The 14,771-nt window shown below is 62.9% G+C and overlaps 1 protein-coding gene across 1 annotated transcript; it reads left to right on the top strand.

Annotated features, from left to right (window-relative positions):
- The first annotated feature begins 12,378 nt into the window (after nt 1-12,378).
- IL17B (interleukin 17B) lies at nt 12,379-14,153 on the top strand. Its single transcript, XM_009959670.1, has 3 exons — nt 12,379-12,399; nt 13,381-13,667; nt 13,895-14,153. The coding sequence occupies exons 1-3, from the start codon at nt 12,379-12,381 to the stop codon at nt 14,151-14,153; spliced, it is 567 nt and encodes a 188-aa protein (XP_009957972.1).
- The last annotated feature ends 618 nt before the right edge of the window (nt 14,154-14,771 follow it).

A 14,771-nucleotide genomic window follows, 5' to 3' on the forward strand; every position in this document is an offset into this window, starting at 1 on the left:
GCCCTGTGCCCTCCCTGAGCCGGGCTGGTGGGTGCTGTCAGCGGGCAGACACTGCCCCCGCTCCCCGGGACATCCCCAGAGCAGGGCAGGGAGCACAGCCCCACCACCAGGGCAGGAGGCCGGAGCTGGGCATGGAGGCAGGGCTGAGATGAGCCCTGTGAATGTGCATGGTCCTGGGCAGGCAAAGGGGTTCGGGGTTCAGGAGTGGCGAGTGCTCCCCCAGCACCCGCTGGCCTGCAGCCACAGGATGTGTGTTGGGCTTTATCCCCCCTGGCTGGAGCCTCCCCCAGCGCAGGATCTGCTCTGCTTTCTTCCTCTGTGTGCTCCCGGCCAAGGTCAAAGGATGGTGAAATGGCTCCAGAGCTCAGATTTCCAGCCTCTTGCCTCATCGTTTGCTGCTTGGCTCTGGCTTGCTCATGAAGTCAAGCTTTGCTGCTTCTGCCCCGCACAGGTTAAGGCACCCGTGCTGCCCTGGGGAGCGTGCTGGGGTCCCCAGCCCGGCGCTCAGCACCCTGCACTGCCTGTGCTCCTGCCTGCAGTTGTCTGTGCCACGCCACTGCCTGTCACCTTCGCCAAGGCACGGCGGTGACTGGCTGAGTGCAGTGCCCACACACCTGCCTGCTGCTGGCAGGAGCCCTCCCCTGCCAGGAGGCAAAGCATGCCATGGGCTAACGGTGTGGCTCATCATGGCCCCGATCACCAGGAGCCGTGGCAAGCTGCACTACCGGGCCCCAGGCACTGGCTGTCCCCGGCTCAGCCTCTCAGGAGAAGAGGAGCAGTGGGATGCCAGGGATGAGGAAAGGCAAGTTTCACTGGGGGTGCGAAGGAACAAGCCTTGGAAAAACCTGATCAGGAACAAGGCTGGTTCTTGGAGAGAAAAGGAGACCAAGAAAAGAAAAAAAAAAAAAGCTCTTAATCATCTCCAGACTGCCTCTTGACAAGCGTGGAGGGAAATGCCACTCTATCCAACAGCCACCCAGAGCTGCAGCCTGTCTAGACACAGCTTTCCCCGAATTCCTGCTGATAACTGCTTGGGAAATCTTTGGCGGAGGTGTCTGCCTGTGTTTGTTGGAAATTAACTCCTCTCCTGTCGGCCGGCAGCAGGGAGGCAATGGCATTGCCCTTCAGCAGGGGACCCTCGCCAATGTGAGGTGACCAGGGAGCCAGGGCAGGTGCAGGCAGGATAGCCGCGTGCCATGGACACCACTGCTGGGACAGAGACGCAGGCCATGTCGCACCAGTGGCTCCCTGTCCCCACGTGCAGCACCTCAGGGCTGAGATGCTGCAACTGCCCCGGGAGCAGCCAGTGGCAGGGGGAAGCCCTTGAAGCACAGAGGGATGGGGACAGACTGAGACCATGGTGGCAACGGCTGCCCTGAGGTTACTGTCACCGTCTCTCTGCAGAGGGACACATAGCCCATACAGGAGCTTGCACCCCCAGGGATGGCATTGCGCCCTGGCTGGACCCACTGTCCTTGTGCTGGACCCGAGTGACAGCTGGTGGTTGTCCCTGTGGTGGTGGGAGCTGCCCTGCAGAGGAGGGAGGCAGGGGGACATGGCAGGTTACCGCCATATGCCCTTTGGGTGCAGCGTCCCCAGGTGACCTGCTGGGAGGGGACAGCCACTGCTGGTGCCCTGCGAGCAGAAAGACGGCATGGAGCCAGCCATAACCTAGGCAAAGGCAGCGCCGCATCCTGCGAGGGGCGGGCAGGGAGGTGGCACAACCCGGAAAGCCTCGGGGAGCCTTTGCAAGGCCCAAGCTCACGGCTGTCTAGGAACAAGCTGCGTCCATCCCTTCACGCCGTATGGGGCCGGCAGCCCTGCCATTGCTTACTGTGCCCCTCATGCCCTCCCCACTGGCCCCGTGGCCAGGCTGGGGCTCAGCTGCTGGCTCCCTCAGGCTGACCATGCTCGGCAGCCACCGCTGCAGCTCCAGGGGGATGAGGATGTGGCAACCATTCACCCAGTGAGTGACGGAGCCAGGGAAACGCTGGTGGCTGAGAGCACACCAGCAGTGCCGGCTAGCGGCTGTGGCAGCGGGGCAGAGGGAGGCAGCGGCACAGGCTGGCCTGGCATCAGGGTCCCAAGAGCTGCGAGCCACAGGATGCTCTCAGTTGATGCGAATGCGCTGGGTAGGGTGGTTTCAGCACCCTGCAAGCCTCCGGTGCTGAGACCCATCCCCATCCCCTCCCCAGCCTGTTTTCCCCACAAAGTGGCAGCAGCATGGCCGGCCAGAGGAGCTGAGCGAGCAGCCCATGGCCCTGCTGCACGGGGAGCCTGCCCGAGCTTGCCTCCGGCTTCCCAGTTTTTCCATCCTACACGTACACAGAGCAGAAAGCAATTCCTTCCCCAGACCAGGGAGGGCCCTTCCTCACCTCCAAAAAGCTGGGTGAACCCCACGAAACCCCTCTCCCAGGGCCAGAACGGAGCTGCAGGGACAGATTTTTGGGGAACCCCTTTGCTCAGGACTGCCTGGCACTGAGGCAGCTCCGGCCACTCCTTGCCAGCTCCATGCCCAACAGATATCCTTGCCGGCACCCCATGGCTGTGCTCCACTCGCCTCCCTCCCTCCTCAGGCACCGTGTCCACGCATCTGGGGCAGGACCACCCCTGCCCACCTCCCCGCAGCCGGCTGAGCGTCCTGCGGCTGGCAGAGGGGGATGCTGGAGGAGCCATGCCTTCCCCTGCCTCGTGCCTGCCCACGCCTGCGGCAGGCACCGGGCAGAGCAGGAGCATCCACGCTGCTGGGGACGCTCAGCACCAACCACCCCCCGCCACCGCCACCGCCACCCCACACACCCAGCGCGCCCACCCTCGCGCCCGCCTGCTCCCTCCATCCGCGGGCACCTACCTGTCGCCACACACCTGCGGCAGGGCACCGTGGGGACGTGGGCACGTGCCTGCCACCTCCTCCTGGCACATTATAACTCGCCACTGGGACCCCGGTGCTGCCAGCCGGGGTTTTTTAAGCGGCTGGCATGGGACCCCTCGGTGAAAAACTCCTTCCAGGCTGATCAGAAGCTGGAAAACCTTTTTGTTTTTACCTTATATGAGCTGCAGGAGGAGGCCAGGCTGCCGACGGGCACTGCTGTCAGGGGCGCCGAGGGGACCCATTGGCTGGGGTGCCGTCACGTGGCCCCGCCGCCGCGACCCGCCGCCGCGCAGCCGAGTGTTGCTTTTACCCCCTAAGGAAGGGCTGCTTGACAATTTTCATATTTCTTCTAAATTTGGAGATTTCAGACAATGCTGGGAGGCTTGACTCGGGATGCCAGAGGCCCATGTGGAAGTCATTAAGTTGGAGAGGGGGAGCGAGGGAAGGAGGGCTGGGGGGAGCGGGGGGAGGAGGACGGCCAGGGCTGTGCCGGCTGCCAGCGACGCGCCTGGGAACCCAGGCCATCCCGCCGGGAGAAAGTTGTTTGCAATAACTGACTTCCTCCCGGCCCCGGGACCGCGCATGGGGGGGACCTGCATCCCGCCACCGGTGGGGCGGGGGTCTGGCGGGGCAGGCTGGCCGCGGGGCCTGGGAGCCGGGGCGGCGCTGGCATCTGTCCCACCGGCCGGGGGAAGGAAGCGGAGATGCTCCCTGGCCCGGCTGGAGGTGGCTCGTGATTCCCATTACTTTGAAAAGCTCCATCTGGCCTGGGAAAAAAAGGCATTTCGGCGGACACAGGGCTCTCCTCGGGCTGCCCTGTGTGTGTAGGGCGAGATCCCTGAGTGCCCGTGGGACCAGGAACCCCATGGGACAGCGGTGGCGAGGCCAGGGCTGCAGGGCTGGATGCGCGTGGCGCCTTTCCCTGGGTTTTAGCAGCACAGGGAGCTGGTATGGGAGCTCCTCGCCGCGGGGCTGCGTTGGCCCTGGCCCCTCCCGGCCCTGCGTGGACCATGAGTCCATGTATGGCCTCCAGCCGGCACTGGGGCGCCGTTAATGAGCAGCCAGTTGGCAGCTTCGGAGAGAAATACTCGGCACCGAAGCGCCTTCATCCTCCTGCAGTGGCCATCAGCCCCAGCACGGCAAGGAAGGGGGTTGCCTCTGCTCCAGGCGCTGCTGCCCTGCCCTGAGCCCCTCCGGGTGGCACAGTTGTTTGCAGGGCTGTGCTGGGCTCCCCCCGGCAGTGAAGCCAGCAGCAGAGCGCGGCTCTGAAGGAGGAGGAAGCAGGCACCAGGCAGAGCAGGAGCATCCACTGCGGGGTCCTCTGCAGCAAGTCATAACTGAGGAAGAGCCAGGGAGCAAGGGGGGGGGCGGGCACCAACAGCTTCTCCTCTGGGTTTTCCAAGGTGGTGTTCCTCCCTGGGGGGAGCAAAGGGCTGGCCTCTAGGGTCTCATGACCTGAGAGGTACCCTGGCTTGTGGGAAGGAGCTTGATCCTGAGCCATGCACATGCACAGCAGCAGCGGTGGCTGCTGAGATCTCCTGGTGCCTGGGGATGTGCATGCACTGCCCTAGCCTCGGTGGGGACAAACGTGGAGTAAGAGTCTGGTGGGGCAGGACTTCCACTAGCAGCACAACCCGGAGGAGCCAGTTAAGGAGAGGGGTCCTACCATCCCTGGACCCCTGAGCCTGGGAGCTGGTGACAGCCCAAAGCCAGGACCAGGGCCCCTCTGCCATCATGCCAGGCTTTGTACAACGACAGCGTGGAGTGCTTGGTATCCCTCCTGCTCACCCCAGACTTCCACTCCACCTCAGCACTGAAGCCTCTGCTACAGGAGCTGAACGACCCTGCAGCACGCTGGGACATCCCTCTCATGCTGAGGCCATGGCCAGCCACCAGCATCCCCCCACTAGCCCCCCACCCCTACAAACCAAGTGGCCACCAGCCCGACACAGCTCTGGATGGCTGCAGGCATCTCTGGAGGGTCAGGGCTAGAAATGAAGCTCTGGTGCCTACGGCTGGCAGGGAGATGGGTGCTCAGAGTCATGCAGCTCACCTCGGGGAGGTGAAAGAAAGCAAGCTGGCAAAGCCAGCTCTGAGCCGGCTGGCCTGGTTTTGCTCAGCTGCTGGAGAAACACCCACTGCTGGAAAGAGTGAGCGTGGGCAAGTCACTTTTGGGTGTTAAAGAGGTGAGGAGGAGAGGCAACGGCTGGCCAGGCTGCTGCAGAGCACCCAGCCACATCAGCTGTCTCTGGGGATGGTGCCCCAAGGTGCGAGTGGTGAGGGGACAGTGGGGAGCGAAACCAGTGTGGAGGAGTTGTGCCAGCAACAGGGTTCAGCAGAGGGAGGCGGCGAGCCGCCTGGGAGGTTGCTGCCCTGCCAGCTGCAGTAAAGGACAAGCAAGGAACTGGACTGTGCTTTTTGTACCACTACACGTACTCCCATGCACACACTCCCACCTCCCTCCACCCCGGTCACCCTGCAGCAATGAACACTGTGGCCAGGCCGTCACAAAAGAGGCAAATGGAGGAACCGGCGTGTGCTCAGCCCGGCTCCCTATTCTGCAATGGGGATTGCAGGGCTGGTGGGCCAGTGCTAACCGGTGCGGGTGAGGACAAGGCATGGGAAAGTAGCCGTCAGCACAGGCCCGGGGGATGCTCAGCATCTGCCAGGAGAGCAGGGACTGGAATGGCAGTACCTGAACCTGCTGGCATGCCTGAACCCAGGGGAGAAGGCAGCTGGTGTCCTTGAAGAAGCCAGAGCCACCGTTGAGGTACCTGGCCAGGAATACGAAGGACTTCCGTGGGGCTGCTGGCAGCAGACTGGGGGGGGACCAGGGAACCAACTGCTTGTTTCAGTCCCTACATACACACAGATCCAGTGGCTCCATGGCAGGACAAGCCTTGATCTTGCCAGGGCCCCGGAGCTGCCAGCTCCCAGCAGGTCTGCCTGCAGTTACCGGGATGTGGGGCCAAGCCCAGGCTAGCCTGGGTGTGTGAAGGGAATGGCACAGAACACAGCCCTTCCGCCCCCCAGCAGGAGGATCCCCCTCCTTCCCCTGCAGATAAGCTTTGGTGCAAGGCACAGAGCTAGGACAGCACATGGAGCATGTCCCCAGGACATGCTGGGGCTCCTCCCTAGGCCCAGAGCCCTCCCACGCCGTGTCCGACCCCTGTACCCCTCGCTGTACTGGGCACCCATGCTCGCAGGTACCAAGCTCATCCCCACCCCGTGCCCTGGGAGCCCAGCAGCCTCCCTGGGAGCTGGCACAGTGCTGGCGTCTCCCAGCCCCCGCCACCCTCCATCCCCTCTCCCTTCCGCATGGCCACGCAGCCCCTGCTCTCGGTGGGCTGTCTTTGAGTGAAGCACAACTAACTGCTGCCATTAAACAAACCCTATAATTAGAAACCAGGTTTCCTAAATGAAGTGAAAAATGTAACGTTAGCCTCTGTTTGTTCGCTGGATGCTGCTCTCTTGTTCCATGACCCAGAGGGGTCATGCCCTGTGGTTTCTGAGAAGCCTTAATAAGGTAATGTTTAGGAGGTTACTATCTTTACAACTCTTGTCTTATTACAACTCCATAAGAAAAACATTTGGGGCAAAGCAGGATTCCTTGGCGCGGGTTTGTTTTTGTTACTCCTTCACTAAGATGCTGCCCAGCGATCTCTCCTTGCAGCAGATTCAGTTTCAGTATCTCCACAAAAGTGATTTTTTTTTCCCCACTCTCTGCTGACCTCCAGCCCCCTCAGCTGAGTGTGAGGGCCCAGGTGGTCCCGGGTGGCTGGGACAGTCCCACTCCCATCCCAGACAGGCCGTAGGTGACCAGCGGTTGCTGGCCGTAGACAGGGCGATGCTGCAGGGCAGCGATGGAGAGGGAGCCCCTGGGCAGGCTCTGCCTCACTGCTTCCACCTTCCCAAGAGCCTAGGGAGGGGTAAGAGAAACCCCTCTCCCATGAGCCTTGCTGACATCCAACCACACTGAATTTACAGCCTTTTCATCTGCTGCCCGGCACCAGAGCGGGCTGCTGGGGGGCAGGCGGGCGTTTCTCAGCCCGTATATTATTACACCCAAGAGCAGGCAGCCCCTGCCTCCCTCGCCCCCATGCACGCGCTGTCTCCATTGCAGGGGCAGGACGGCATGATTAATGGGCAAGCTGGGCTGGAGCAGCTCTGAAGGTGACCTTCAGGACTGGCCTGTGCCGCTTTGTAAATCCCTTCTCTCCCTGGACTGATGGAACAGCAGCACATAGGAATATGGGATGGGGACCAGGGCAGGAGACTTTTTGCCCTGACGTCAAACCACCAGTTCTCCCCTGGTGACAACTCCCCAGGTTCTCGGGGGTTCCCACATGTGCTGCCGTGGCCCCATGCCCAGGACTGCAGGGAGGAGAGGTTTGACTTGAGCATGACCTGCCGGGGCAGACGTCAGTGCCACCGCCGAGCTTTCCATTCACCTCCGCCTTCTGCCTTGCCCTGGGAAACTGGGAACTTGGACGCCTGCCCACAAGCAAAAGCCACCAAAGCCCTAAAATAAGAGGCTTTCTCCTCACGGACCCAGAGGGCATCGCTGCCCTGGAAGCATGTCCCTGGGAGCTCTCTCCAGCCCCATGTCCCTGCTGGGAGGGCAGCACGGATGGCTCCAGGCTGCTCTGTGTGCCCCACACGGGGGTGGCGGGCCAGCCCTTCCTGCGGCCAGGAGCGGGCATGCAGAGGGCATCCTGGCAGGACCGCATCTCACCTTTGCAATCCAGCACGAAACGCAGCCACCCCTCCAAAACGCTCAGGGGTCGGCATCCAAGCACCGTGTTGGCTGCCTTAGGCTGCGGGGGGAAGCAAAAGCAAGTTATTTGGAAACCCAGCACTGCCTGCCCGTGCTCTGCGCTGGCGGGCAGTGGGGCACGGCCAGTGCAGGCTGAGGCCAGAAGCCCAAAGGGCTGGGGAAGGCAGGAGGGCAAGCATGGGGGACATGGAGGGTGCAGGGCATGGGGCCAGGTGTCCGTTGGGTTTGGCAGGCTGATGGGACCCGCGTCTGGGTGGTGCCTCGGTGGTCCCTGCAGCCTCCCTGCCTGGAAGAGACCACAGCTCTGCCCTGCTGCCCCATGCAGTGCACCAGCGAGGTCCTGCTGGGACAAGGGTCTGTCCCATGCCATGCCATGCCATTCCCTGCCATACCATGCCATGCCCTTGCCACGGGTCCAGCCTGAAGCGGGGCAGCAGGAGCAGGGAGTCGCTGGGGCAGCGCTGCACCGCACCGGGCACTGTGCCGGGCAGGGGTGGAAGGAAGCGGGTGTTTCCAGCACGGGGAGCGGGACAGCAGGATTTTTCCATCAGGTGCTCTGTCTCCAGGAGCAGAAAGCAAAAGAAAACAAAAGGCAGGAGAGGAGCAGGGACAGGAGGAACCTGCGCATCTGGATCGTGTAACCAGCGACGTGCTGTAAACGCTGGGCGGCTGATGGATGCGCCGGCGGGGCCGCAGCAGGATGTGCTGGACGTGCACCCTTGCTCCCACCCTGCCGTCCCGGCGTTGCTGCAGCCGCTCTCCTGACGCCGCTGGCCCCCCCTGAGCCTCCTGCCCGGGAGCGGGCAGGCTGGGGTGCTGCTGGCCCCGTGGCCCCCAGCCCCAAAGGACAACCCTGCACGGCTCTGCCTCCCGACGCCAAAACCTGGCTGTTATCTCACGCGTGTGAGCCAAACGGCGAGATTTACAGACAGCCCAGAGCATCACCCGGCTCCCTGCCCGAGGAGGCAGAAGAGCCGCCGACACAGCCGGATTAAGGCTATATAAATAATACTGTCCTTTGATGCAGAACCCAGGCACAGCAAGGCCCCGGGCTGCCAAAAATCTTGTCCAGCCACTTGCAAGGCCACTGTGGTCACCTCTCCTGCCTGTGCCATCCCGGCACCTCAGGGCAGCTCCATGGCCACAGCACCCTCATGGGAAATAAATGCCCCTTCCCTCCCACGGGAAAACCCTTCTCACCAGGGTGAGGACAGTGCACATCATGGGGGCACGGGAGGGGATGGGTCCATGTCCCATGACAGCTGCCCAGGGGAGGGCACCCACCCTGCTCGATGCCAGCAATGAATTCCTGGCCACCCTTGGCAGCTGGGCCATGGCTCTGTGTTTATGCCATGGCAGGAGCCGGCAGAATTAAGCACTTTTTGTTTTGCCCTTTTTTGAGAATGGGGACTTTTAATTCCCACCAAACAATGTTCTTTTTCCAGCAAGCTTAAAATAAGCCTTTTTGGCCTGGGTGCCACTGGAGCTGCTCACGCACTGAGCGGGCCTTTGTGCAAATATGGACGTGAGTGCCACGCTGCCGGCTCGGCTGGGTGATACCTGCCAGGGGGGGCACTGGGGGGACGTGGGAGGCCCCCAGTCCCAGCCCTCCTCCCTGCCGCAGCACAGGGCTGGCTCACCAGAGCACACTTACGTTTGATGAGTGGAAAATGTTGCTCACGCAGAGATAGGAGGTGCCACGGCCAAGCCGGAGCCTCCTGCCTGCCCCAGCCGCCTGGGCCACGCGTGGGTGGGTGCTCAGGTGTGCTGTGGCCTCACAAACCCTGTGGAGGATCCAGGCTTTGTGCCTGGAGAAGTGACCATGCCCTGCAGCGTGGCACCAGTAGTCATGCTGCCCATCGCCTGCCGTGGGTACAGGGGACCGCAGACCCCACGCCAGCAGCTCCCACCCTGGCAGGGACATTCCTGCTTGGGAAAAAAGGTAAAAAACTATTTTCTGCCAGTGTGGGAACTGTGATTTGATTCCCTCCATTCCCTTACCTGCAGCCCCGTTGTATGTTCTGTCACATGCTCCCTGGCCAGCACATCCCTCCCGCCAAGCACGGCACGGCTGCCCTGCATCCCTCTATCCTGGGAGCTCAGGCTCAGCTGGGGGCATGGCAGTGGGTTCCATGATAGTTACCCTAGGAAATATGCACCTGGGTTTACTCGGGACAGGTAAAACCTATCTTCACAGCCCCTCCGGCCCTGCTTGGGGGCCTGTTCCCACTCTCCAGGCTCTGCTTTCCACCCAAGTTTCCCATGGCACTGAGGCAACTTGGTGGGGATGCAGCAGGGATTAGCATGTACAACAAAACCCGAAAAGCACATCCCCTCTCCCCTCCAGGTAACCCACTCCCAGAGGAGCCGTGGGGGTTCCCAGCCCTTCCCAGCCACCCACTCCCTTTCCTACCCCCACAGGGCTGACCCCAGCACACTTTGCTCCCGCAGGGGCGGCATCACGGCTGGCACAGGCACACAGAGCCCACTGGCCACCCTGTCCCAACCGGGAGGCAGGGGCTGGCCATGGCCCAGCTGCCCGTGCACCCCGGCCCCTTCCTTCGCATGAGGCCAGTAGGGAGAAGCCACCCACGCCCGCCCCCGCCTCCCCCAGCTTATCAAATTTGGCCATGTCTGAAAAGCCCTGGTTTTCTTTTCACCAAAAAAGATCAAAACTGGGTAATTGGCTGCCGGCGCGGATGCCTCTGAGCCTCTCTCATGTGTAAACAGCATTGCCGAGCGCTGACACAACGCAGGCGGCCGCGACACATACAGGCAGCCGGCACCCTCTGGGCGCCCAGGGCTGCTCACTGGCCCTTCTTGGGGGATCACGGAATAGGGGGTGAATCGCTGGGGTGCAGGCAGGGGCTGGCTCAGCACCCCAGAAAAGGCTGGTAGCGGAGGGATGGGTGCTGCATACCGCCCGGTGCAGCCAAGGCAGGTGGCTGCAGGACCCCTGCTATGGCTGGACTCCCCTCTGCCAGGTCCCCGAGGTGACAAAAGGGACACACTGTGCTCAGTGCAGAGCATCAGACATCACTCAAGACAACAAAGCCCCCAAAATGCTGTGCAGGGGCTGTCCTTGGGGATGTTAACGTGGGTTGGGGCTCCCCTGCAGCTGGGAACAGCCAGGCTGTGTTCCCCAGGGGATGGCAGGGCTGGGAGGAGGAGAGGGGCAGTGTGAGCTGGGGGTGTGGTGAGTTTTACCCTATTTGCACGGTTTTCTAGAGGCCCAGTTCATGGACTGGGAAAAGGAGGTGGAAATTTCCCACCACCTTACAAAGCACCAGGGCCTTCAAACCGTTGGGTTTGTACAGCGAGTTGGGAGGCAGAGGGAAATTCAACATCTAGTGCTGCCACAAAAGCTGGCAGTGCTGGGCAGGGAACGGGGCGGGGGGGGGGGGGGGGGGGCGTGGAAGAGGAGGCAGAGAACACCAAAGAGAAGTGGAGCAGCGCCCCAGCACCACCCGGCCTCTGGGGGCAGGAGCCCTAAGGATGTAAAGGGCCCCTCCAAAGGAGCAAGGCAGACCCTGCCGTCGGGGAGCGTGGGGAGCCGCACCGGGCACCCCCACCTCCCGCGGCCGGCTGGGGTTAGCAGGGGAGGAGGGATGGAGAGAGGAGGGATGGAGAGAGGAGGGATGGAGAGAGGAGGGATGGAGAGAGGAGGGATGGAGAGAGGAGGGATGGAGAGAGGAGGGATGGCGGGGAAGAGGGATGCGGAGGGGAAGGCCGGAGGGCTGGCGGTGCGGTTGGGTGGAGGACAGCACCATCGTGTGGCACAGCTGCTGCCTGGCCGCAGGGACAGGGACAGCCCAGGGCAGGGGGGCCGCAATGCCGGGCTGCTGCAGTCCCCGGCCCACGCCCAAGGCCAAGCCCCTCCCGAGAGAGGCCCCTTCCCCCCTGTTCTTGAGACGGAGCATCACAGCCGGCACCCCCCGTGCCTCAGTTTCCCCCGCCGCAGCACCGTGCACCCCAGCACTTGGCCCCAGGAAGCCGGAGCAGCACGGCATGGGCGAGGGCAGCACCCCACCACTGCCACCCGCCACCCCGCAGCTCCGGGGCCCAGCCCCAAGGCCAGCTGTGAGCAGAGCCAGTCCCCACTACCAGGGGCTGGGGACAAGTCTGAGGACAGCAGGAAGGGAAGGGTTTGGGGACAGACAGACAGAGGTGCAGGAAGGGATGGGTGCTGCCGCCTTGCCACTGGGCAGAAGGGCCTGGTGGCTCCTGGGGATAGCAGAACTGGTGGTGGTACACGGATAGTGGTGGGTCCTCAGCTGTCCTCACAGCCCCAGGCTACCTGCACACCTTGCTGCCAGCGCAGGACACAGCCCACCCCCAGTCCTCCCTGCTCCCCCAGCCCAGCAGCCGTGCCCCTCCTGGCTCCCACAGGGCTGTGACCATGCTGCTGGTACCACCAGAACACACAAACCCCCTCCCCAGCACACGTTATTGCCCAGCAAGCCCCTCCGGGCCGCCCGGTCCAGAGGGGACCCGCCACCATCCACAGCCACAGCCGCAGGTGGAGCCAGTGCCCGGGGAGGCGGCAGGTGGCCAAGTCCCAGACCACACTGGCCCCCTGCCCTGCCGGCGCCGAGGCTCGCTGGCACCTCGGGGACCGGACACACCTCCAGTGGAGCAGAGCCGGGGGCTGGGGCTTTCCCTTTTTAGCTCCCTGGCTCGCTGGTGGCAGCCACACTGCAGGACGGCGGCCGGCAGCCCCTCCGCGGCGATGGAGCGGGCTCCAAACCTGGTAGGTGACTGCACGGTGGCTCAGGGCTTGCTCCTCGTTTTTCTTCTTTAATAGAATTATTTGCACGCTGGTTTACGGGTGGCTACCTGGGTTTGTTTGTTTTGGAGATGCACGCTGCAGCCTGCCAGGCCCATCGCTCCCACGCCTGGCACAGCAAGGATGCAATCGCCTCAGACAGCAAAGCTGTGACAGTCCGACCGGGCAGTCCGGCATCGGAGGGGGAAAATAACCCCAGCCGAGCAGTCCCTGCCCTGGGGCACCACACAGCGATGGGAAGGGCCGTGGGATGGCAGGCAGGGCTGTGGGACGGCGGGCAGGGTGCAGGGCTGCCTGCGGCCGGCTGCAGGGACACGAATAGCAAGGAGCAGGACTACAGAAAGCAACTTTGTTCACCGCTGGGCAGCCTGCCGGGTGTCAGCACACGGGAGCTCAGCCCTGCGAGGCCGGAGGGAGAAGGAAAGGAAAAAGCATCTTTCTTTTCTCTCTCACCGTCCTCGGAGCACAGAGGGAGGGAGAGGAGGCTCTGGATAAAGATCCCATTCTTGACCGTCTCATCTCTAAAGCTCTTTTTAAACCAGAGGCTGCCCAGGTACAGCCTGAGCTGAGGGTGTACCCATCCCTCCCAGCACACAGCCACCTTGGGGTGGGCAGGGAAGGGACCAGGCACAGCGCGGGCAGGGGCACTTTGGGCTACGCAAATTGCCAGCTGCAACCAGGGCAAGGGGCTTTGGAGCCACATGCATCAGCTGGGGCTTGGGCTAGGGGGTCACCACGACCATGTGTCCACCACCTCTGCAAACTGCCCTCGTGCTTCCACGGGTCGAGCCCTCGTGCCAGCGTTGCTCTTTGCGGGTTGCACATGCCGCCCCAAAGTTAATGTGGTCCTGCCATCACCCGGTGACCCATGTGAGGTGGGAGAGCCCCCCTTCTACACCAGCCCTGTGGCTCAGACAGCCACACACCATCCTCCTTCCTCCTCAGCTTCTCCTCTGCATCTTCACCTTTGCCATGGTCCTGGTCCCCGAAGCAAAGGACCAAAGCAAGGCAGCAAAGGGCAGGAGAAAGGGCCTGGCTCAGCCCTCCATGGCAGCACCTACCCTTGCTTGGGCCCTGGACGACCCCTATACCACCATGGCAGACTACGAGCGCAGCATCCAGGACATGGTGCGCCAGCTGAGGAACAGCTCCGAGCCAGGCGACACCAAGTGCCAGGTCAACCTGAGGCTCTGGAGGTCCAACCGGAGAAGCCTGTCCCCCTGGGCCTACAGGTGAGCTTGGGGCAGGGACCCTGGGGACATATATGGTGGCTCCGTGCCAGCAAGCGCCACAGCGGCCATGGCTCCAGCGTCATGGTGCTGTGGTGGCTGCTGGGGGGTGCAATGAGAGGCAGGACCCCATTTCACCCTGTGGAGGCATTGCCCTGCCTATCCCCAAGCACCCACTACCCTCCATTTCCTCATCTCTCCAGCCTCATCTTGCTTTCCCTCTCCTCCAGCATAAACCACGACGCAACACGGATCCCGGCAGACATCCCCGAGGCCCAGTGCCTCTGCACTGGCTGCATCAGCCCCTTCACAATGCAGGAGGACCGCACCATGGCCAGCATTCCCATCTACAGTCGGCTGCCCGTCCGCCGGCTGCTCTGCCAGGTGCCAGGCGAGGTGGGGCACAAGCCCTCCGGGAAGAAGAAGTGTAACAAGAAGTACCAGACGGTCATGGAGACCATCGCTGTGGGCTGCACCTGCATCTTCTGAGGTTGCAAAGCTAACCCCTGCAGCTACCTGTGAGCATCTAACCAGCTTGCTCTTGCTTCCTGAGCTTGTCCAGCCCTCTGGGAGAGGGTCACCCGGCTGAGCATCAGGGTGAGGAGAGACCCTGCGCAAGGTGACAGCAGCTCCAAGAGCTCCCCGACATTCTCCTTCCCAGACTCCATCAGCCTCAGCCCAAGCAGCCACTTCAGGGACACCCAGCACGGGGGCAGCCCCTGCAAGTCACCCAGCTATGCAGTCCTGCAGCCAGCCTCGCAGTGAGACACCGCCCCGAGCCCCCTTACCTCCAGGGAGGTGCTCAGCAGGGTGGGCTGGGAGAGGCAGGGAGGTGGCTGCCCCCTCCTCCCTCCCCAAAGTCCCTGCTTGCCTTCATTGGCTCCATTGGTGCAACAGCTCTGGGAGCACCCAGTCCTCCCCATCCTACCTACCAGTTGCCCTGCGCTGGGCCAGGCAGCCCAGGGAGCGAGGCAAGCGGACAGTGGTTTGGGCAGCTTCTGAGGTCTTCAATAAAGCGCATCGCTGGCCCCCGTCTGAGCTGCCCCCTGCCTCGGCCCGTCATGCTGCCCCCCCTGGCCCTGCGTGCCCAGGGGTGGGTGCTGCCCA

This window comes from Leptosomus discolor, chromosome 10, assembly GCF_034619465.1.
Source record: "Leptosomus discolor isolate bLepDis1 chromosome 10, bLepDis1.hap2, whole genome shotgun sequence".
In the NCBI taxonomy this organism is placed as follows: Eukaryota; Metazoa; Chordata; class Aves; order Leptosomiformes; family Leptosomidae; genus Leptosomus; species Leptosomus discolor.